General features: G+C 43.6%; 1 protein-coding gene across 1 annotated transcript in view; it reads left to right on the top strand.

Annotated features, from left to right (window-relative positions):
• The window catches only part of sdk1b (sidekick cell adhesion molecule 1b), a 399597-nt gene that overhangs the window by 289805 nt on the left and 84792 nt on the right, over positions 1 to 25000 (top strand). The window contains 5 exon segments of the mRNA XM_080416488.1: positions 3375 to 3515; positions 6511 to 6692; positions 11783 to 11898; positions 17343 to 17538; positions 21159 to 21257. Coding sequence (XP_080272614.1) covers positions 3375 to 3515; positions 6511 to 6692; positions 11783 to 11898; positions 17343 to 17538; positions 21159 to 21257 — 734 coding nt within the window.

Raw genomic sequence — 25000 nt, 5'->3', positions numbered from 1 at the left:
GAGGAGAGGAGAGGAGAGGAGAGGAGAGGAGAGGAGTAGATAGATAGTTTATTGTCGTTCAACACATGCATGAAATGCATAAATGAACACAATTTCGTTCCACTGGCTGTATGATCTAAAAACTACTAGTTAAAAGAAAGCTAAAACTACAATACTAAAAACTAAAATACTAAAAGAAACACCACTAATAATAAAATCAGTTCATGATGAGACAGAAATATTGCACACAGGAGTCTTCAGCAGCATGTAAGGAAGAAGTTTAGGGGATATTGGATGTGTGCTTGTACTGGACTATTTCACTGTCTGATGGCTTGGGGGGAAAAAAACTCTTGCAGAATCTGGCCGTTCTGCTCCCGATGCTACAGGTACCTTATGCCAGAGGGCAACAGGGTGAACAGTCTGTTGGTGGGTAGGGTCAGTCCTTGTCAGACAGCGGTTGTCAGCCGCATCCTTAATGGAGGGCAGTGAAGTCCCAATAATCTCTTCTCCGCTTTCCTCTCCATCCTCTGCACAGTTTTCCAGTCTGATGCACTGCAGCTTCCAGACCAGACAGAGATGCCGTTGGTCAAGATGCTCTCTATACACGAATCCACGGAGCGCTGCCCTGTAGGGGGCGCCGCCATTGCTGCGGTGTCAGACTCGGTCAGCTGCTGCTGCGCGGTGTCATTCAGCTGCTGTCACTGACTGCTCACGTTACACTTTTACCTGCTTTTTACTAACACTAACTTTACAAAGATGCACAGAAAATCGGGACGAACCTGTGTAGTTTATGGCTGCTCCAACAGCCAAGCAGGTAAAGAGTAACGTCAACAAGACGGACAGAACCACAGCAGAAGCTGATGAGTCTGACACCGCAGCAATGGCGGCGCCACCTACAGGGCAGCGCTCTGTGGATTTGTGGATAGTGCCCCTGTAGATAAAGTAGTGAGGATGGGAGGGGGGAGTTGGGCTCTTCTCATCCGGCGTATAAAGAACAGCTGTTTCTGTGCTCTCTTCACCAGAGAGGCTGTATTTGAGGACCATGTCAGACTTTCCGTGATCTGTATACCCCCAGGAACTTAGTGCTACTCACTACCTCCACTGCAGTGTCACTTATGAGGAGTGGTGTGTGGCTGTGCTGGTTGGTTCCGTCTGAAGTCAACAATAATCTCCTTTGTTTTGCTGACATTCAGGACCAGATTGTGTGTGTGTTACACCAGCCCACCGACTGTCTCACTTCCTCCCTGTAGTCGTTGTCGTCCCTGATGAGGCCCACGACTGTCGTGTCGTCCGCATACTTTACCATGTAGTTGGTACTGAACCTAGCACAGCAGTCATGGGTCATCAGGGTGAACAGCAGTGGACTCAACACAGCCCTGGGGAGAGCCAGTGCTCAGGGAGATGACGTTGGAGTTGTTATTTCCGACCCGCACAGATTGAGGTCTGTTTGTTAGGAAGTCCAGCAGCCAGTTACACAGGGGGGTAGTGGCGAGGAGAGGAGAGGAGAGGAGAGGAGAGGAGAGGAGAGGAGAGGAGAGGAGAGAAGGGCATGATGGAGAGCAAGGTATCACACCGTCTCACTGTAAATGAGAAGTGGAGAGCCTCACTCATCCTCTACTAATAGTGATTTAACTATCTGCTGCCGTCACACACTGTCGTCTGTCTGCCGGGACGAGAGAGGGGGATTTACAACAGGGAGAGAGAGAGAGAGAGACTGGGATTTCTGCAGTATATACAGTAGGATGAATGTGAGGGAGAAGATAAACAGAGAAATATGACGTTATGGAAAGGTTAAGTAGGCGTTAACATACGTTGTTGAAATGAAGATGTATCATGGAAGAGTGCTCTCTGTGTGTGTGTGTGTGTGTGTGTGTGTGTGTGTGTGTGTGTGTGTGTGTGTGTGTGTGTGTGTGTGTGTGTGTGTGTGTGTGTGTGTGTGTGTGTGTGTGTGTGTGTGTGTGTGTGTGTGTGTGTGTGTGTGTGCGTGCGTGCGTGCGTGCGTGCGTGCGTGCGTGCGTGCGTGCGTGCGTGCGTGCATACCCGTGGGGCTGCAGGTCTTAATGCTGCATCCCCTGCATGACATTTTTTCTTTCTTTCTTTCTTTCTTTCTTTCTTTCTTTCTTTACTTTTTTACATGACCTAGCTGCAGTGCTGTATGACTTTATCTTTTTGCACATTTCTCCTCCTTTTTTTTCCTAAACTGGGCACCTGATGGCTTTGTCCTTTTTGTTTTATCCATGTTTTGTTGATTTGGCACTCAAGCATCAGTACATTGGCAGAGATGATTTGTTTTTCGAGCATTTGTTTTTTGTTTTGTTTTTTGTTTTGCTTTTGTGTTTTGCCTGTTTATTTCTTCTCAATAGTGTCAAGTTAGTTTCACCTACTTCTATGTTAATATGTTAGGTACTTCAGTTTTATTTTGAAGTACCTTCTGGAAATAGGTATATTTCCAGTAGGTACCTCAAAATAAAACCTGTGTTGACTAATCATATTACAACTTTCACCCTGTGTATATCGAGAACGTCCTTCAAACTCTGTGTACATATCGTCGAGTATGTGAGGGACTGATGGGCAGAGTGGTCAAGAAGTGATTTCCCCAAAACATCGATAAATCCTCAAATCCCCCATTTATGGAGTATACCCTGATGTCATCAATATGATGTCATCATACTGTACTGGCTTGTTTACTTCCTAAAAAAAAAGAAAACGCTTTTCTCTCTACTTTCTGTTGCTGTGGGGGAAAACCACACCTCATTCAACTGCCTGTATATATGGAATGGACGATCGTGGCCGTTTGATTTTTCTCCAAGTGTATAAGACCCCGTTGCGTCTTTTACCGCGATCGGCAGGTCGATTGCTGTGAAGAAAAAAAATTCTATGATTGGCGCTGTGGCAACTAGACTATGTTTTTTTAATGGCACTAAAAGAGTTAAAGGGCCTCAGACAGGCAGACAGACGGATACAGAGATCTCTGTATATTTCTCCAGTGGATTCCTCGCGTCCCGACGGCCACAACCCACGGCTTGTGTCTGGGCAACCACACTCGGGCTGAATGGGAGATCTTGGCTCACAAACCAGAACCAGGGCACCCGGCCACTCTGCCCGGCCAAGTGTTGATTACTCTTCACATTTCTGACACTCCAGTACTTCTCCTCCAGTACCGTCCTGGCTCCCACTGAAAGATTCTAGATAGACTAATGAAGGTTTTTCTTTCTTCTTTCTCTGTGTGTGTGTGTGTGTGTGTGTGTGTGTGTGTGTGTGTGTGTGTGTGTGTGTGTGTGTGTGTGTGTGTGTGTGTGTGTGTGTGTGTGTGTGTGTGTGTGTGTGTGTGTGTGTGTGTGTGTGTGTGTGTGTGTGTGTGTGTGTGTGTGTGTGTGTGTGTGTGTGTGTGTCAGACTGATGCTGAGGGAGGAAGCACCCAGCTCTCCTCCTAAGAACATCGTAGCCAGTGGGCGAACGAACCAATCCATCATGGTTCAGTGGCAACCTCCTCCTGAACCACAGCTCAACGGGGTGCTGCGGGGATACGTGCTCAGGTACACACACACACACACACACACACACACACACACACACACACACACACACGTACACACACACACACACACACACACACACACACACACACACACACACACACACACACACACACACACACGTACACACACACACACACACACACACACACACACACACACACACACACACACACTCCTTTCCACTCCACTCCTCACCCCCATTGCATCACAGACCCCCCTCTTCCCCCAGTAAAAGTGTCAGTGGGTCAGGTCAGGTGGAGAGAGAGAGAGAAAGAGAGAGGAGGAGGAAGAGAGAAGTTGATCTTGTCTCCGCTACACCATGGCCCTCATTATCAATGGAGTGTACAAACCAGCTTAAATTCTAGCCCAGGAATGATCTTTCGGCCACGTCCACGTGAAATGTATCAAGCAATCCTATACAGCCAATCCTAGCGTACATTTGGTCTGTCCTTTGATAAATCTCACGGCTGAAAGCGACCGTCATTTAAATAACACGCCCTTAAATGTTCACTAAACGCCCCGATTTTATGAAATGAACAACCGAAATACGACCAAACAACGTATGGAAAGAGTTTCCCCCGGCCGCCTCGCTCCCTTTCGTGTCTGTGTCCGACTGCACGCGCGCACGCGCACGCACACGCACACTTACAACGCACAACGCACACGCACACGCACATGCACATGCGCACGCACCTACTTGCAAGCCTAACTGTGTAACAGCAGTCTTTCATGTGTTCCGTAACGGTATTAATCTTTGTCAAGTAGGCTAGCAGCCTACATGAATGACACCAATCACATCGCAATGAATGGAATACGTTTGTATATTGATTTAACCCATTACCGACGTGCGCACTGCGCTTTCGAGTTACACTAAAATAAAGCAATCATGTATTCCGCATGAGACTCGAGGAAATGCTCTCGCATAAGTGCTCGTATAGCCTAGGTCTGATCCAGATCTTATCTGAATGACTGTTAAAGCACTTTAAATGGGTGAATGATTAAGCACCTAACTTGTAACTTTGCAAATAGGCTATGCTAGATTTTAATTGCTTGTCATTGTCACTTGGAAATAAAATAGGCGTGCATGTCCATGATATATGCCTTTTTAAAATGTAATATTTTCACAGGGATTATTTATTAGTGTGTTACATTTTGGAGTGGATACACGTGTCCAGATGCCTGTCAGATGGTCAGACAATGCTGCTCTGCATGTCTGCGATGGAACATAAATCCTACATGTCCTCAGACCAGACGTGAGATATCCAAGTCAAAGTCATGATAGAATGATAAATGCCGACAATTGCGGTGATCTCGCCTTGACGTCCATTATTTGGTCTACACCACTTTGATAAATGAGGGCAAACGATGTTGTCAGCCTTGGGCTCTGCATACTATGTGCGTGCCTGCTTGAGTGGGTGCGTGAGCGCTGACTCAGCTCGGTAGGCCGGTGGAATAGCTAGTGAACAGGTACCATATTAAAGTGCTGACACTTGGACTATTATTCCTTTCAGCTCCCTCAGATTAAGTGTGATATCTACAGTAAGTGTTATTACATCCTCCATCCTTGCTTTGGAGCAGACAGGTATATATTATGTCATTAGTTTGAACCTGCAACCTCGCGGAGATGCTGAAAAATTCAGCAAACGGAAACTTCTACTGGACAAACTTGTTGTTGACAATTCAATACTGATTTATTTCAACAGAGAAAAATGTAATTTGCAGGTTGAAAGTATTGTTGTAAGTATGGAGCAGTGACCAGTGGTGGAAAAACTACTCAAAAATGTTACTTAAGTAAAAGTATCAATACTGCAATATAGAAATACTAAAAGTCTGGAATTAAAAATTTACTTGAGTAAAAGTACAAAAGCATTGGCATCAAAATGTACTTAAAGTACCAAAAGTAAAAGTAAAAGTACTCATTATGCCGAATGTCCCATTTCAATTTTTCAAATGTATAAACATAATTTGAAAATAGCAGATCTACAAGCTCACAATGTGTGGCCATGCAACGCATTGTGAGCTGGTAGATCGGCTATTTTCAACTGGCCGAAATGTATATAGGGCTGAAGTGGTTAATGTATGTTTTATAATAATAATCAAAATCTACAAAGTAACTAGTAACTAAAGTTTTCAAATAAATTAAGCGGAGTAAAAGTACAATAGTTGGATCCGAGATGTATTGGAGTAGAAGTAAAAGTATTGGAAATTGGAAATACCCAAGTAAAGTACAAATACCTCAAAATGTACTTACTTTACACCACTAGCAGTGACCCTTAAAGTTGACTGTGGGCAAATTATACTTTTCATAACATATTATTTGTATCGTCTGCAAGATGTTACCATGGCGCATATAAAAATTCTCCATTGTCTCCATTGCTCCGAATGTACGACTGCTCCTCTGTCTGCGATGTGGTTTGGTGCATACACCTGCTGTCATCTCCATTACGATGATGGATAGTCGTTCGAAGCGCATTCGGAGAGATGACAACACTACGCTGCTACTTTCAGTTATCGGCAGCAGTTTGCTAGTTTAGTTTTGCCAGCAGTTAGCTACAGTAGAAGCCTAGAGTTATACAATGTGAATCAGAATGGCCAGCGAAAGGAAAGTCGACAGTGAAAAATCGGCAATTCAAAGAGGAATGGACTGAAAAATAGCCATTCATCCTCCCTTCCGACGAGCACCAGACCGAAGTGTCTGATATGCCAAGAGACAGCAGCTCTGTTGAAGAGTGGCAATTTGAAACGCAAAACACCATGTTTGACCATGTTTGAAGTCCACAGCAACCAGTAGAACTGAAATACTGGCTGGTGATTTGATCAAACAGCTTTGTGTGTGTGTGTGTGTGTGTGTGTGTGTGTGTGTGTGTGTGTGTGTGTGTGTGTGTGTGTGTGTGTGTGTGTGTGTGTGTGTGTGCGCGTGTGCGTGTGCGTGTGCGCGTGCGTGTGCTTGCATGCGTGTGCGTGTGCGCGCGTGCGTGCGTGTGTACTGCAGGTACCGTCTCGCGGGCCTGCCGGGGGACTACCAGGAGAAGAACATAAGCAGTCCAGAGACCAACTACTGCCTGCTGACGGATCTGATCATCTGGACCCAGTACCAGATCCAGGTGGCTGCCTTCACCGGAGCCGGTTTGGGGGTCTACAGCACTCCTGTCACTGAGTACACTCTGCAAGGAGGTGGGCGCCCTCACCCTCATACATATCGTATCGTTGCTGTCGGGCAGATAACGTCCTTTCTCCATATTCTTACTTTTTGTTTTGTTTTTTCGTAAATTAATGCCCTACTTGATCATACTACAGCGTCACATAAAAGCATCAAAAGTAGCAGATCCACAAGCTCAAAACGTGAGGTTTCCACCCGACAGAGACTCACATACTGTGTACACACACTAATGGTTTTGCTTTATTGGCCTTGGGAGAGCCTCAACAGCTAACGTATGCTATCTGTTTGAGGATTTAGGCTACTTCTGATGTGTAATCTTTACCGATTTTTTTTGTGTCTTTTTCTTCTTTTGTGCAGTTTTTCTTTATTGCACTGCTGCTCCCCTTGTAAACTTGTATTATTTTGTATTGTTCTTACTTTTAATCTAAGCTATGTAATGAACTCTTCCATTAAGGAAAGGATTCCAAATAAGGCCACCGGCTTCTTCCTTTCCTCGCACATCAGCAACTTGTTTCCTTTGATATGTATCGTTTAGTTTTTATAACTATGTCTATGTGCTAAATAAACTAAACTAAACTAAAGTAGGAGCGGCAAATTATTGGCTTAGGAATGCGACAAAAACTAAAAAATATCCATGAATTCAAGTCTCCACGGGGTGACTAATCGATAGAGAAAACAGTTCATCTAAGAGCTCATCTAAGAGTCCATCTAAGTTTTCAACCAGATCAAAGCAGAGCCCATGGATTTTCATGCAGGCGGTTTGCAAGCTTTGCAAGAAGCTCAAAGAGGGTCAAACCACTGCAGGAGCATTTATTTAGATAAAGAGAGATCAAGTTGAAGCAAAACAATATTGTTATTGAAATAATAATGTTACAAGTTGTTGCCATTAGACTCCTTTACATTAACACATTGATAGGACGATGATTAGCCTAGATGCAGGTGAAACTTCCCTGCCGAACTCCTGGACATAGAGACCGTGGCAGGTTTAGCTTGGGTAGGAGGTTGCTCAGCGCTCTGTCTGAAAACAGAATGACAGTTTGAGAGGCAGTAATATTTGTAAAAGAAATAATAAAAGGTGGTTGAATTCCCCGAAAAGAAATTAAGTGCAACGAAAGCTAGCATGAGAGAAAAATAATCTTCTTTATAGAACTTTTGCTAAATCTTAATTCACTGATAATTAAACCAAAGAAAAATGTCCCTTGCACTGTCTGGAACTTAAAAAAGAACGCTCTTGATTAAATGGGGACGTTTCGGTCATTAGACCTTCATTCAAAAATAAATTTGTCTGGACAAAACCTTTTTGTCCTGATGAAGGTCTAACGATGAAGGTCTAACGACCTTAATAAATTATAAAGAGCATCCTTTTTGCAAGTTCCAGACAGTGCGTGGGACTTTTTTCTTTGGTTTGATATATCAAAGATTCCTTTCTGAATATCAACTGCCAGATTAAATACATAAATTAATCGCCCACTGCCAGCGATTTTTGGTTTTCCTCACCTTTTCAACTAGTGACAGAATATACCCAGTACGATCGATCCCATGGCGGTTGCCAAACAATGGTCACTCGTGTGTTAGAGAACAGCGCCATCTGGTGGAAAACCACTGAAAACTAAAATGTCGTAAAGGTCGTCTTTGGCAGTCTACAAAGTAACTACTAGTAACTAAAGTTGTCAAATAATTGTAGCGGAGTATAAGTATAATATTTGTCTCTGAGATGTAGTGGAGTAGAAGTAAAAGTATTGGAAATTGTAAATACTCAAGTAAAGTAAAAGTACTTCAAAATTGTACTTAAGTACAGTACTTGAGTAAATGTACTTAGTTACTTTCCATCACTGCGCACCACCAACAAATGCGCCGCGGCCCTTCAGTTCAAAGGTCTGCCAACCACAGGTTGGGACCCCTGCGCTGTACATCATCTTTACAGCTAAACGTGCCGATTTTCAAACACTAACATTAGTCAACCCAGTCCACTCCGCAGACTGCATGAATGTACAAATCAATAATGTGAATGAAACTAAATCGAAAATAGTATCTAGGGCAGAGCCCTTGTTGAGAGGCCGTTCTCACAATGGGCTGTAGGCAGAAGCACACTAGTTTTTTGTTTTGTTTTTCTGTGTAACCACTTTAACCATTATTTTATACTTTGGCTATTCAAAAATAGCAAATATACAAGCTCATAGCGCTCAAGCTCAAGCTCAAGCTCATGCCGTGCTATGTGCTTGCAGATCTGCATTTTTTTTTTTAATCTTGCAAATCTTTGAATATATATATTTTTTAACATATTTGAGATGGGGGTCCGCGGCCAAATACATATCTTTGTGGTGGCCCTTGACATAAAAACGTTTGAGAACCACTGATTATAGCAACATAATACGTTTTAGGATTTAGAAGACATTTGTAGAATCCCCAGAAGCAAAGATTTGTGTTAAAAAATATATATATATATCAAAGATTTTCAAAAATAAAAATGTCAAAAAATAGCAGATCTACAAGCTCGTAGCGCGGCACTCTGAGCTTGTATATCTGCTATTTTTGAATAGCCAAAGTATAAGATAATGGTTAAATCTGTCATTTTAAAATCTAAAATGACAGATGCTTTCCTGGTGTTAATGGGTTAATCCTACTAGCAGTAAAGATGGCAGTGTCTGTCGCTCCAAGGCCAAGACTTATTATAAGCTATTTGGGGATTATTCTTTTTTTGCACTAATAGGCCACAGCCACCATCTGACGCTTTGATCACAAACAAGATATCTTGAAAAACGACTCACTGATTGATCACAATTCAATCTTGGATCAGAGTCTTGTTTAAACATGCTGTTACTTTGCCGACGTTTACTTTGATACTATATTATTATTTTATCATCAAAGACGGTCTCAGCTGCACTCCCATTCCATCCTCATTACACATGCACATACAGTACACACACACACACACACACACACACACACACACACACACACACACACACACACACACACACACACACACACACACACACACACACACACACACACACACACGCACACACACACGCTCTCACAAAAGTCACACACTCGTTATTACAAGACTTTGTGACAGGTTTATGGAGTTGGAAAAGGCAGTTAGGCTCGTTAATTATTCTAATGTGGTTTAATGAGAGAGGCTGCAATGAATCTGACATTATCCTCTCCTCTCCTCTCCTCTCCTCTCCTCTCCTCTCCTCTCCTCTCCTCTCCTCTCCTCTCCTCTCCTCTCCTCTCCTCTCCAGGATAAACTCTGTGTTAGTCTGGGAAAACATTTCTGTTCTCCCATCCTCTCTCTCACCCCCTCTCTCTCTCTCTCTCTCTCTCTCTCTCTCTCTCTCTCTCTCTCTCTCTCTCTCTCTCTCCCTCACACACACACACACACACACACACACACACACACACACACACACACACACACACACACACACACACACACACACACACACACACACACACACACACACACACACACGCACATACACACACACACACACACACACAAAGCTGTGTGAGGATGTGTCAGGTCTCAGGAGTACAGTCAGCACAGCAGAGCATCTTTAACATCACTAAATCTGTGTGTCTGTCTGTCTGTCTGTGTAGCGTACATACGTCTTTTACTGATATCAATATTTGACGTTGGAGAGGGTCAGAGAGGTAGCGGGGAGCCTGGTTGTTGAGGGCCTTGTAGGTGGTGATCAGTATTGTAAAATCTATTCTGTGTTTGACTGGGAGCCAGTGAAGGTCGTGGAGGACTGGGGTGATGTGGTCTCTGGATCGGGTTCTGGTGAGGAGGCGGGCAGCAGAGTTTTGCACATATTGAAGTTTTTTGAGAATTTTGGCACCGTATAGGAGGCTATTGCAGATGCAGTAGTGGATGTGATGAAGGCATGGATGAGTGTCTCTGCAGCACTTTGGGATAGTGTGGGACGAGGAGGGCAATGTTTGGGAGGTGGTAAAAGGCTGTTTTGGTAATCTGGTTGACGTGGTGGGACTGGAAGGAGAGGGGGTTGGGATCCACGATGACACCAAGGTTGCGGACTTTGGTGAAGGGGTGACAATGGAGCCGTCAAAAATGACGACTTCAGATTTATTGCAGTTGAGTTTCAGGACGTTTGTTTGCATCCAGGTTTTAATGTCAGTCAGGCAGGTGGTGAGGGTGGAGGGGCTGGTAGCAGTAATGGTTGTGGAGGGGAGGTCTGTGTGTCATCGGCGTAGCAGTGGAAACGGGGGGCGAAGGATCTGTCCGAGGGGGAGAATGTAGAGAATAAACAGGAGAGGGCCAAGCACCGAGCCCTGGGGGACACCATGGGCAACACCATGGGTGACAGAGGTTGTAATTGATTTATAGCATAGCACATTTCAACGACAAGGCAATTGAAAGTGCCCTATACTGTATAAAAAGCACAAAGACAGTCTCTCTCTCTCTCTCTCTCTCTCTCTCTCTCTCTCTCTCTCTCTCTCTCTCTCTCTCTCTCTCTCTCTCTCCCTCTCTCTCTCTTATTATATATTATCCTTTTTTTTCTCCTTTTACGTCAACTTTCTGTTTCTTTACGTTTTATTTTTCCACACACGCACACACAAGTGTGTGCCCTCTTTGACTCAGGTAGAAGATGTAAAGGGCATTCCCATAATGCTGCAGTGCGGTTATTGCTCATTGCCTCGCCAGCATCAGCATAAACCCCTTTAGACTATAATCACCATATAATACACACACACACACACACACACACACACACACACACACACACACACACACACACACACACACACACACACACACACACACACACACACACACACACACACATCACTTGTATCTGTGGAGGCCAGGTGCACCTGACTCTTCTAGGCAGTGGGAGAAGACAAAGAGACTAAATACAACCCCATACTCTTTAATGAGCGAAAGAGGAGTTGGACGCTCCCAAATGCGGTTTATAACTTGCACCGTAGATGGTTTAAATAGGGCCCAATGTCTAAATACAGTCTGTATGTGTGTCTGTCTGTGTGTGTGTGTGTGTGTGTGTGTGTGTGTGTGTGTGTGTGTGTGTGTGTGTGTGTGTGTGTGTGTGTGTGTGTGTGTGTGTGTGTGTGTGTGTAGTTCCAACAGCGCCCCCCCAGGAGGTGGAGGTCGTAGCGATGAACTCCACCACCATCCGGTTCACGTGGAACCCTCCTCCACAGCAGTTCATCAATGGCATCAACCAGGGATACAAGGTAGGTTTTAAAGGCAGATGGATCTTTGATTATCGGAGTTGTTTTTATTTTGACCCGTAGTCTCCTGCACATTTGTCTTTTTCTTTGAACAAATAATGAGCCATTGGCTTGCATTTATGATATGGTAATGTTATGATAAGTAGTATGACTGTTTTGTTTGCTGGACTTCTCTTCAACTAGTTGCATACACAGCCTATACTCAAATGCAGAGAATCTAGTTGGAGAAACAAGTGAGCATTGTTTTGACAGTGCTGTGAGGTGATTTTTCTTCTTGGCTGATATGAAACATTTATGACACCCGGGTCCTTGGGTGGCAGCAGGCTAATTTGAAAAGATTTATCAAATGCCTAAGTCTTGTACGGGCCCCAATCCTGACTGGTATGGGAACTTTACTTCCTCACCTGCAAAGCAATGCAGAGGGTTGTGTGGACATCCGAGCGCATCAGTGGATGTGATCTTTGATCCTGCATCTGGGAATTTTACGATGTGTGTCGTTGTGTCAGCAAAGCTTGCAGGTTTATCAAAGATCCTATAAAAGAAAAATAGGACTGGCATATCATCCACTGGAGGGTACAGTAGGACCAACATAAAGCACAAGGTAATTCAAAAAATTGAAGTCTGCACTTCACTAAAAGCTTACGGAGCTCCTAGTCAAGGCTTTATTGATTAGCGTTTCGACTAAAAACGTTCTGAAGAAGAGTTTTTAGTCGAGAAACGTTAATCAATAAAGCGTGTCCACAAAGATGTTTTTTCTTCCTATTTTAGTATACATTTATTATGGGCGTTTCTGCCTTTATTGATAATATCACAGTGAAGATATAGGACAGGAAACAGGGAGAGAGGGATGGGGAGTGACACACAGCAAAAGGTCGTCGGGATCGACTATTCGAACCCGCGACACGCTGTCGGGCTGCATCAGAGCCGATATGTGGCATGCACCTGGACCGCTAGGCCAGCGGGCGCCCCATCTTTAACTGTTAATAATTGGAGCGCCACATGTTTGGAAGCTCCAGCAGCGTGGCATGGCGCTGGTGCATTTTCCTTGCGCTCGCACGTGCATGCGGCACGCCGGTGCTTTCCTCAAGTCAGGTGCCTTGAACGGCGCTCCCAGGCGAGCGCCCTGGCGTTTTTTATTCTATTATCAATGATCTTAGCCAAGCCAAACACGGACCGTTTCAGATGCTACAAAGTGGCCAGTGGCTTCATAGCCTCAGAGCCATTGGCGGTAGATTGCTAAATAGCTACTTCCCCCAGACAACCAGGCTCATGAAGGAAGTCTTACTCATTAGTCTTACTTGTTAGTTGTAACAATAAAGAAACCATGGACCTAGGGTTATAGGGTGCACTCATACTCTTCCATTTTAACAGCTGTTCATGCACGTCTGTGCGTGTGCGTGTGCGTTGTGCTGGGTAGAGGCCAGTAGATAATAATATTAATTAAGAGAGGATATGAAGCAAAGCCTCTTCTCATCTCATCCCCCCACAGATCAGTGATTACATACAATACAGTGAATACTATAGCTCAGTATTATGCTCCTCAATGCAGTGAGGAAAGCACACAGAAGGCCTGCGCCACGGGGAACTTGTATATGATCTCTTTTATCGCTCTGATTTCTTCTGATTTGACACTGACCGACTTACTACTTTTTTTGCGGTTAACTACCTAGTAACTTAACTAGTTACTTTTTTCCAGTTCGGTAACGCTGCTGACATTTGAATGGCCGACAACTTCAAAGACACTGACATGATTCACGTAGATATACTGTAACGTTGAAGTGGAAATAACAACAGTGGAGTGGTGCCTTATATACTGGTTCAGTTCCCCACTCTTTTCATCATGCGGCTCAAAGGCCTGGCATCACCAAGATGACCAATTCACAAACTGGTTTACAAAGTTGATTTTGACAGCACATTCTGATTTAGTTTTAGTCATATTTTAGTCATCTGAAATGTCTTAGTTTTTGTCTAGTTTTGTCGATTAAATATCATAAGATTATAGTCGACTAAATCTACAGTTGATTTAGTTGAGTAAAAAGTATTTTGGCGGTGCCTGGATGGCGTCGTAATAGCTGATTTTACTTGGTTGCATGCTGAAAATAGCAGATCTACAAGCTCACAACGTGTCGCGCTGCAATGCGTTGTGAGCTTGTAGATCGGCTATTTTCACCATGCAACCAAGTGTAAAATCAGCTATTATCAGCACAACACCCGAGTCCAACCAAATTGTCTTGACTTGTCTTTTAGTTCTACTGGATCTCTTCTCCACTAGTCCCTCCCTAACATTTTAGTCTAGTTTGTATTTGTTGACGAAATTGTCAATATATTTAGTCTTAGTTTTAGTCATCATATCTTAGTTTTTATTTAGTCAGTGAAATCAACACTGTTACAAACTTTACTGTAACTTTACAGTACACCAAAATATGCTTCTGAAAACATTTGTGGCTGGAAAACGGCAATGCAACAGACTCTAGATTAATATTTGATCAATACTGTCTATAATTTCCCGGTTTGATCTGAGTTTCGTGAGCCTGGTGCGTTGCGTTGGATGGATCTGCAGTCATCGTGTCAAACCCGCCCGATATTACATAAACGTGTTTGATTGGCTGGCCCTGCTCGAGCCAGGTTGACCGGACATCTGTCTGAACGGGACGGGGGCCAGAGAGTGAGACGTATCTGCCAGAGCAAATAAATAATGAGCTCACAGATTCATCCGCTTCCCAAGCGGATGCTATTAAAAGCCTCGACACTTCAAATGCAAGGCCAATGCAAATGTCACACTTTCAACTGTAGAGTTCTAAAGAACCGCAAACCGTTGATCCCCATCGCATCATTATTTATTTCAACTTTCATTACCATTATTCATGTTGTTGACGTCGTTGTTTGTTGAAGATACAGGCCTGGCTGGGTTCCACATGCCTGCACATATTTAACCATGTGAAATGTGTGTATCCTCACACCATTTGGCACTTATAATATAATGCGTAAATACACAGCGCTATTAACATGCAAATGTGGGACAAATCTGTTTACATACCAGAGAGCTTCGATTTGGCCTTTCCCCATGGTAAATGAAGCTTTGTCTATATTTCTACCAGACAAAGCTTTAAACGTACAGTACAGTGACATAATGTAATTGTAAATGTACAATAATGTTCTTTACTTGTAAATGTACAGTAAGACCCAGTGAAGAACCAAGTGACTAGCATTACAATGACCAGAGGTGAAACTAACTCACTATCACAAAGTAAGTGTGTGTGTGTGTGTGTGTGTGTGTGTGTGTGTGTGTGTGTGTGTGTGTGTGTGTGTGTGTGCGTGTGCGCGTGTGCGGTCATCGTGTGCGGTCAGCGTGCGTGCGTGCGTGCGTGCGTGCGTGCGTGCGTGCGTGCGTGCGTGCGTGCGTGCGTGCGTGCGTGCGTGCGTGCGTGCGTGCGTGCGTGCGTGCGTGCGTGGTGGTGGTGTCTCAATCAACTCAGATAATCTTCAAAAGAGCTTCTATACCGTAGTACTTTTCCTTGAGTAATCTTACTTCTTCCTGAGTAATATTTAAGTAAATTAACAGTACCTCTACTTGAGTAGGATATTCCAGTACTCACAAGTACATCCTTGGCATCATCTCCCAAATGTCAGACAAATATTATGCAGAAGACCTGTCAACATGCACTGCTTATTAAAACCTATATCGCCAATACCTTCTGAACTCTGATGCACATTCTGCTTCTGCCCCCGTTATCATCACGGGTTGAGATTGAACGGTATGGAAAGGACTTCACAGTGTTGCCCGTGGCTTATCTCTCTCTCACGTTATGAATATGTGAGCGCATGGTTTTCAATGAGTTGTTTTGGGGGGCTAAAGCAATAATGCAAAGTGAAACAATGTGGTGCTGAATATGAATTAAGATCAGCAAGAGGCAGATGGATCTTTCATCATTATATGGGAGTTGGGAGTTGTGTTGTTTTTATTTTGACCCGTAGTCTCCTGCATATTTGTCTTTTCTCTGAATTCTGTCTTTGTTTTTCTTTGAACAAATAATGAGCCATTGGCTTGCATTTATGATATGATAATGTTATGATAAGTAGTATGACTATTTTGTTTACTGGACTTCTCTACAACTAGTTGCATACATAGCCAGTGGTGGAAAAAGTACTCAAATGTTTTACTTATTATTAAGTATCAATACTGCAATGTAGATGTACTCTGTTAAAAGTAAAAGTCCGGAATTCAAAATGTACTTGAATAAAAGTACAAAGGTATTGGTATCAAAATGTACTTAAAGTATCAAAAGTAAAAGTACTAAAATGTTTGAAGATAGCCGATCTACAAGCTCACAACGTGTCGTGATCTTGTAGATCTGCTATTTTCAAAAGGCCCAGGTATAAAATAGGGCTAAAGTGGTTAATGTATGTTTTATAATGTAATAATTTATATCTGCAAAGTAACTAGTAACTAAAGTTTTCAAATAATTGTAGTGGAGTAAAAGTAAATTTGCCTCTTAAATCTTGTGGAGTAGAAGTAAAAGTATAGGCAATTGGAAATACTCCAGTACAGTAAAAGTACCTCAACATTTTACGTAAGTACAGTACTTGAGTAAATGTACTTAGTTTGCTCAAATGCAGAGAATCTAAAGTTGGAGAAACAAGTTGAGCATTGTTTTGTCAATGCTGTGAGGTGATTTTTCTTTCTTGGCTGATATGAAACATTTATGACACCCGGGTCCTTGGGTGGCAGCAGGCTAATTTGAAAAGATTTATCAAATGCCTACGTACTGGCCTATAGCGCAAATCCTTCAGTTTGAGAAAGGCTGTCTCAAATAATGACTTTTTGGGTTTTGGTTAATAGCCTACAGCCAGCCTTATTGAATCACAATAATGAACTTGCACAATGTATTAACCCATTACAACCGGGGAAGCATCTGTGTCATTTTACATTTTAGCTATATTTTAACCACTTTAACCATTATTTTATACTTAGGCTATAATATAGCAGATATACAAGCTCATAGCGCGTCACTTCGTGCTGCGCTATGAGCTTGTAGATCTGCTATTTCTTTTTAATTGGTGCAAATCTTTGTGTGATTTTTTTTTAACTCAAATCTTTGCTTTTGGGGGTCCCTGATACAAAATATTTTTAGATGGGGTTCGGCGGCTAAATACATATAATTTTGGCATTATCATTTTTGGAAAAAGTTTGAGCACTACTGATATAGAAACATACGTTTTTCGGAAAACTGTTAGGATTTAGAAGAGACTTTTAATCGGTCTCAGATCTTAATGTATTAAAGCTGTGAGGCACTGTTAGGTGTTTGTTTTGCCGTGCAAACTCTGCAGCATCATGCCTCCTCTGTGTGGAGTTGAACCCCACAAACAGCATCTTATGAATGTTGAACGTGTTAGGATTACGCCTCACCTCAGCACCTCTCTCTCTCTCTCTGATCCCCCGGTAACAGTTGCTGCTGTGGCCGGAGCAGTCTCCAGAGGTCGTAACCATAGTAACCATCACCCCGGACTACCCCGGCTCTCGCCACACGGGATTGGTCAGCGGACTGAGCAAGTTCACCTGGTACTTTGGCTCCGCCCTCTGCTTCACCACGCCCGGCGACGGCCCCCGGAGCACCCCCACCCTGCTGCAGACGCACGAGGACAGTATGTACACACACACGCGCGCGCGCGCGCACACACACACACACACACACACACACACACACACACACACACACACACACACACACACATACACCGATCTACAAACTCACAACGCGTCGCAGCGCGACGCGTTGTGAGCTTGTAGATCTGCTATTTTCAGCATGCAACACCCGAGCGCAACCAAACATAACATTTTTAGTTCTACTGGATCTCTTCTCCACTAGTCCCTCACTAACATTTTAGTCAAGTTTTTATTTGTTGACGAAATTGTCAATATATTTAGTCTTAGTTTTAGTCATCGTAGCATTGTTTTTATTTAGTTTTTATGTTTGTTTTTTCGTCAGTGAAAAAAGGTAGTCGACGAACATTTTTTGTCATAGTTTTAGTCGACAAAATCAACACTGACACACACACACACACACACACACACACACACACACACACATACACACACACACACACACACACACCCCCACACACACACACACACACACACACACACATGCGCTGTGATATGCCAATAACAGAGGAATACACCACAAAGAACAATTGACTGAACTCTCCTGTGATCTGTAATGTATCAGAGCATCAATCAGCTCCATGTCTCTCTGTCTCTTCGCCTTACATCCAAAGCACTTTACATTCACAGACACACATTTACACACCAACAGCAGAGGAAACCATGCTCTTAACTCATTGACTTCAAGAGTAAAACATCGTCTATAGCCCTTGCCAGCGATTCAGAGCGTTTTCACAAACCTTTGAAAAATCATACAATATTATTCTTCACAATGGTCCATCCACCAATCGGGGGGGTGCTGGTCCCAGGGTTGCCAGATCTGCTTTTTATAATTTCCCCGCAAGATTTTATTTGAAAATAGCCAATCTACAAGCTCACAACGTGTCCCATCGCGACGCGTTGTGAGCTTGTAGATCTGCTATTTTCAAATAGCTGATGTATATGTTAAAGTGCACATGTGGCCCATAGTCGCTTCTTTTGGGCTGGTTTTCCTAGACCTGGTTGCTTGTTTCTCTCACAGAATCTGGCAACACTGGCTGGTCCATTCCAGTGCCATCTATTAGAGAGTTACACCAACTCCGTTCACTTCTTCGGGCCAGGTCTTCTACATAGCCGTCTATTGGCGAATAGTGACAAATCCCTAAACCGGAAGTTCATGGAATGCATTGAAGTCGACGGCTCCTTGTCACTATTTCCAGTTACATGAACCACGTGACCGACGCTGTTTCTGACCCCTCATTGGCGCAACTCTCTAATAGAAGGCTCTAGTCCATTCCATAGTTATTGGCAGTTGAATGTAGGCTGTTTTCGCCAAAAAAGCAACAGAAAGCAATCAAAGCAGAGAAAAAGGCATTCTTCCAAATCCATTAGAATGGAAGTTAAAGTGGCTGTTTCTTTTTTGTGATCACGTGATCTCCTGCTTCACTGGGAGTCAAATGATGACTCATAGGCTAGTGAAGAGCGCCATCTAGCATAAACACCGAAAACACCAGTACACATCAAAACACATCATTGGCGGTCAATTAGTTAAAGGCAATGGCACCTGGCACACTGATTGGTTTAATTAGCACATTCACCGCCAGAGTTTATTCATAATATACTCACCCATTGCCAGACATTTGAGTTTTATAACCTTTTGAACCGGTCACAAAAAATGTATATCCATTAAAATCTGCGATCCGATGGTGTTTATAAACAACGACGACGGACGTACATTACGAGCCCTCATAGTGTTTAGGTTTTTCTTTCTTCTTCTTCTTCTGTGATTTCAGCGGCTCAAACAGGCTGCAAACGTCATATCCATTTGGCTGTGACGTGATTTCCGCCTCTCCCCACCGGCCATCTTAGATTAGCTTAGCATCCGATCGGCTATCAGATCGTTTGTAAACACAAAGAGGATAACTGTTTGTCGATCAAAGAAAAGAAAATACAACCGGAGCTTACCATTCGTTTTTTAAACCGTGTGAAAACCATGATGTTTAGCCAAAAACAGGAAAAAAATGTTTTTTCAAGATAAAAACCGAACCGGAAACGGCTGTCGGACATTTTCTCATAGGATGGGTCGAAAGCGTCATGGGAAGAGATTTATTTTTACCGCAATCGTTATTAAACCACATAAAAAGCCGATCCCAAGATATCTCGGGATAGGCGGTAATTGTGTTAATGTAACGCCCAAACCACACCTATGCATAATGTAAGGGGTGTAGCGCAGGTGTTTTAGGGACAAGGCTGGTGGTGGAAGATAGCAACTCGGCCACGGGAAACGCCCCTTGCGCGATGCAAAATCCCCAAATAGTGGGTATAGCGCGACTTGGGCGCAAAATAGGCGCCCTAAGTGTCTTGCTCAAGGACACTGGGACACTAACCCAGGCCGGGGAATCGAACCGGGAACCTTTCGAAATCCCAAGCGGACGCTCATACCTCCTGAGCTACTGCCGCATCTCTCTGTATAACAATAAAGAAACCTTGAACGATAGGGTGCACTCATTTCCATTTTAACAGCTCTTTATCTCTCTCTCTCTTTCTCCCTCTATTTAAAAGGCAAAAGGACATTGATTCACGTGTTTACAGACATATTTATAGGCTACTGTTCCGTGGACAAACATAATGGGTTCTCCACACATACATGTGTGTACACACTTTGTCCTCGTACCATCAAATGAACACAATAGCCTACAGGCAGCAAGCAATCATTACCAACTTGTAATTATCCTGTGGGATAGAGGTATTAGAAGGCATGCACGCGCGCACACATGCATACACACACACATGCGCGTGCACGCACGCGCAAGCACACACACTCAAACACAGACAGGTATTGATTGGGCGTGTGTGGCAGGGTTAATGGTGGGTGTAATTCTTGTTTGATAATAGCTTTGTGCATGTCTGTCTGTCTGTGTGTGTGTGTGTGTGTGTGTGTGTGTGTGTGTGTGTGTGTGTGTGTGTGTGCGTGTGCGTGCGTGCATGTTGTCTTTTATTGAATGTCTCAGATGAATGGCTTAATCGCTCTACAGGGAGAAGGGTAAGGGAGGCATGAATGCAATGAGAAATGACAGGCGTGTGTGTGTGTGTGTGTGTGTGTGTGTGTGTGTGTGTGTGTGTGTGTGTGTGTGTGTGTGTGTGTGTGTGTGTGTGTGTGTGTGTGTGTGTGTGTGTGTGTGTGTGTGTGTGTGTGTGTGTGTGTGTGTGTGTTGTCAATGCAGATGTGATTAGATGTGTGAGGGTTCAGCGAGCAGCAGATTATAGCCTGTAGACTCAAGTCTACAAAGAGGTTTGTGTCTGCTTCTCTGTGTGTGTGTGTGTGTGTGTGTGTGTGTGTGTGTGTGTGTGTGTGTGTGTGTGTGTGTGTGTGTGTGTGTGTGTGTGTGTGTGTGTGTGTGTGTGTGTGTGTGTGTGTGTGTGTGTGTGTCTGTTTCTGTGTGTATGCGTGTTCGTTGGGAGAAGAATGTCCCTTGTAGACAGATCCAACATATTACACAAACACATACACCTGCATTGACAAAATGTATGGACTGTGGAAAAACACACAGTCATGAAGTGTAACTGCTGTGTGTGTGTGTGTGTGTGTGTGTGTGTGTGTGTGTGTGTGTGTGTTTTTCAGCTCCCGGTCCTGTGGGTCACCTGAGTTTCACTGAGATCCTGGACACGTCACTCAGAGTCAGCTGGGCGGAGCCTAAAGACAAGAATGGCATTATTACAGGTCAGAACGTTCTCAACACTATATGACGTCACTCCTTCTATCCTCCACTAGCAGCCTCTCGCTGCACGCTGTCCCCGTGCACGATGCACCCGTGCAAGCTGTCCCCGTGCATACTGTCCCTGTTAGAGTTCTCAAATTCTGACCGAACCCGACCCGACCCGACATTTTCGGGCCGGGCCAGGCCGGGCCCAAAATCTATGCTAATTAGTCTGTTCCGTGAGGCTTCAACTGCCCCCTAGCGGCCTAACGGTAAGGCCGACGGAAATAGCAGTGGATGTGTTGGATGCAGCTCAATGTGAACTTTACTCAGGTGTCAAGTAGTCCCCGTCCGACCTTCCTAGCCCGTGTTATTAAAGAAAAACGGGTGACCATGGCCAAAACTCAATTGAAAATCGGTGATCGAAAAGGGGCGAAAGTGGCCTATTTCAAGATGTTTTGGCCATTATCTCTGGAACGGAAGGTCCAGTATGCTCAGTTCAAAGCTTGTTGGATGCGTGACTTTGAGGACGTTAACTCTTTGCCTGCCATGGACGCGTTTACATGTGTGAGGGGACGTTGGCATAATGGTAGAATTTGCCGGGCCGGCCCAGTAGGGCCCAGTAGGGCCCAGTTATGGCCGGGCCTTAATGTTCAGGTCCGTTGAGAACTGTAGTCACCGTGCACGCAGCCCCTGGTAGAACCAAGGTTTTAAATATGTTTTATACGTTTTACCAGTTATTTGCAGATATTTTACATACACTTTCCCTCAGATGTTTTATACGACATACCATTTACACAGTATGTTTTATACCACATACAGTCATACACCATATACAGTATGTTTTATACCACATACACCATATACAGTATGTTTTATACCACATACACCACATACAGTATGTTTTATACCACATACACCGGCATACAGTATGTTTTATACCACATACACCACATACAGTATGTTTTATACCACATACACCGGCATACAGTATGTTTTATACCACATACACCATATACAGTATGTTTTATACCACATACACCATATACAGTATGTTTTATACCACATACCACATACAGTATGTGATTATATTCAAGGTCAACGGTGGTTTAACAGAAAGTCAACGTGATTGCGTTCAATCTGGAATTGATTCTACCAGTTTGTGCATATTTTGAGAATGCATAATTTTTTCCCAGCACTTTCTGAGCCTTTCAGAGGTTAACCTGTGACGTTACAGCTTTCACCTTTTCTTCCAATGTTCTCAATAGATGTTCAATGGCCTTCTTCTGGGCATGTCCTGAAAAGGTTCATAAAGTCCGAAACATGTTTTTTAATGTGTTCAAGGATGAACTAGCCTTGGAAGACTAAGAGTGCCGACTCTGAAGGCCTCTCCCCTTTTTTAACCAAAGAACACCTTCCTACACTGCTTTTTTCCTTGACTATAACCCATTCAATCCGGGAACGCATCTCTGTTATTTTAGATTTTTTTGGCTCTGCACCGAGTGCCGCGCTATGAGCATTTGTGCAAATATTTGTTTTGTTTTTTTGTAACTCAAATCTTTGCTCTTTGCAAATGTTCGCTTTAAAAAGTCCTGGCAAAGCTTTGATGTGTGTTTAGTCCTCTTTAGACTTCAACATCAGGTTTATTGTCACATCACAAGTTTACAGGTATAAAGGGATGCGTAAAAAAAAAATTGTACAAGCTCCCAACGTTTTGCAGTTTAAAACAATTGTCATAAATAATAGAGCACCGAAGTCTGACGTAATTTACACATCCTACCTGGTTCGCGGTTTTCCACCCCCCGTTCTGAATGCCCATAGACGTGTTTAATATCGCGTCAAATAAGAACTGTGTTTCCAAAAATAAACAAATGATCCCGGCGGTTTGACTCTTATTGATATGAAGCATCAACTGACGGTGAGAAAACGCTAATGTTACTTCCGCCGAATTAGTTCCATTTTCGCCAGAAACAGACTGTATAAACTATAAGTGACTGACTATCATAACCGATACAGAGCCACCTCCCTGACAATATCGCCGAGACAGTTTGTTTATTTTTGGACCACAATTCTTATATGAGACGATTCTAAGATGACCCAATGTTATTCTCCATAGAGAAATTACCTTACGAACCAGGGGATGAACGAGTGACGTCAGGACTTCTGTGCTCTCTAGAGACAGAAACAAAGGAAACAAAGTCAGACGACATGACACAATGTCAAACATAGTGCATGCAAGGTACAGATGGTCCCAAAATAAAGGGGGGCAGAATATCACAATGTCTTGTGCAAGTAAGAGCGGCAGTGGCTCAGTCAGGGGTAGAGTGGCCGGTAGAGCGGCCGAACGGAGAACCGCGAGGTTCCCAGTTCGATCCAGGGCTCCCCCAGAGTTAGTGCCCTTGAGCAAGACATTGAACCCCTAATTGCTCCTGATGAGCAGGTTGGTGCCTTGCATGGTTTCCTCCACCATCGGTGTGTGAATGTGTGTGTGAATGGGTGAATGCAATCTGGGAACCCATCGCCAACTGAAAATGAAAAACAGCGCCCTCTGCTGTTTGTTCTATGTCTGTTGGCTCTGGGCGGAAGAAAACGTAACGCCAGTGCACAAGGAAACCGGGGTTTAGGTCTGCCTTCAGCTTTCACTTCCGGTGGGTGCCACTATGTTTTCATTCCCACTAAGAATATTTCTACACGGAACACTAACACCACTTCTCCCAGAGAACATGGATCGTTTTGGTTATAAGCCCACTTGTTTCTATGATGAAAGAGTAAGTTAAAATGTGAATATCTTTCCGTGGTTTTGTCTGCTCCGCGGACGCTATTGTTAAATTAGTTTGGGTTTGTTTCGAGGGGGAAAGATCGACGGACATGTGAATCCCGCCCACTACATTTGATTGGGTAAAGCGCGGCCTGCTTCCTGATCTGAAGGCACGCCCACTTGTAGCCCAGTGTGTACATGTTATGACGAGCCTTCACGACAGATTCTAACGCAGTGCAGAATCTGTTCTTGAGAGATTAGGGTGAATGTAATGCACAATCTATGTAAAGCGCTTTGGATAAAAGCACCATATAAATGCACCATTTACCATTTACCAAGTAGAGACAACACAGCAGATATACAGTATAGCAGCAGATATAGAATTACAGTATAGCAACATATTCATAGCCATAACATACTGTATATACAAAGTGATAATGCCTATATGTGACAGTCTATGTTGCCAAGACTGACATAATAGCGACGTGGCTCTGCGCTTGTTCATCGGTCTTAATGGTTGGCAGGTCTGGTGGAATGGCTTTAGATTATACTGTAGATCAGTGGTACTCAAAGTGGGGTCCGGGGACCCCCAGGGGTCCTTGGGGGGGTTCCAGGGGGTCTCCAGCTAAATGTGTTAATATAGCATCACAATAATACTTTGGCTATTCAAAAATAGCAGATCTACAAGCTCATAGCCCTATGAGCTTGTAGATCTGCTATTTAAAAAAAAATTGAACATTTGTGCAAACCTTTGAATATATATTTTTAAGCGAATCTTTGCTTCTGGGGGTCCCTGGAACAACATATTTTGAGATGAGGTTCCGCGGCGAAATACATATAATTTTGGGGGTCCTTGACAAAAGTTTGAGAACCACCGCTGTAGATATCGCTTGCCTGGCCAAGGCTGAGATTGATTAATCTTTAAACAAGCTCACTTTTCCCCGTCTTCCAGAGTGACCTTCCAGGCCATGCTAGCTGTTTGAATTTGTTTTGAAGTCAGAGATGTGG

The sequence above is a fragment of the Gymnoscopelus braueri genome (genome assembly GCF_963280865.1).
Source record: "Gymnoscopelus braueri genome assembly, chromosome: 2".
NCBI lineage: Eukaryota > Metazoa > Chordata > Actinopteri > Myctophiformes > Myctophidae > Gymnoscopelus > Gymnoscopelus braueri.
Note: the sequence above shows the minus strand (reverse complement) of the source record. Positions and strands in the feature narration are given on the sequence as shown.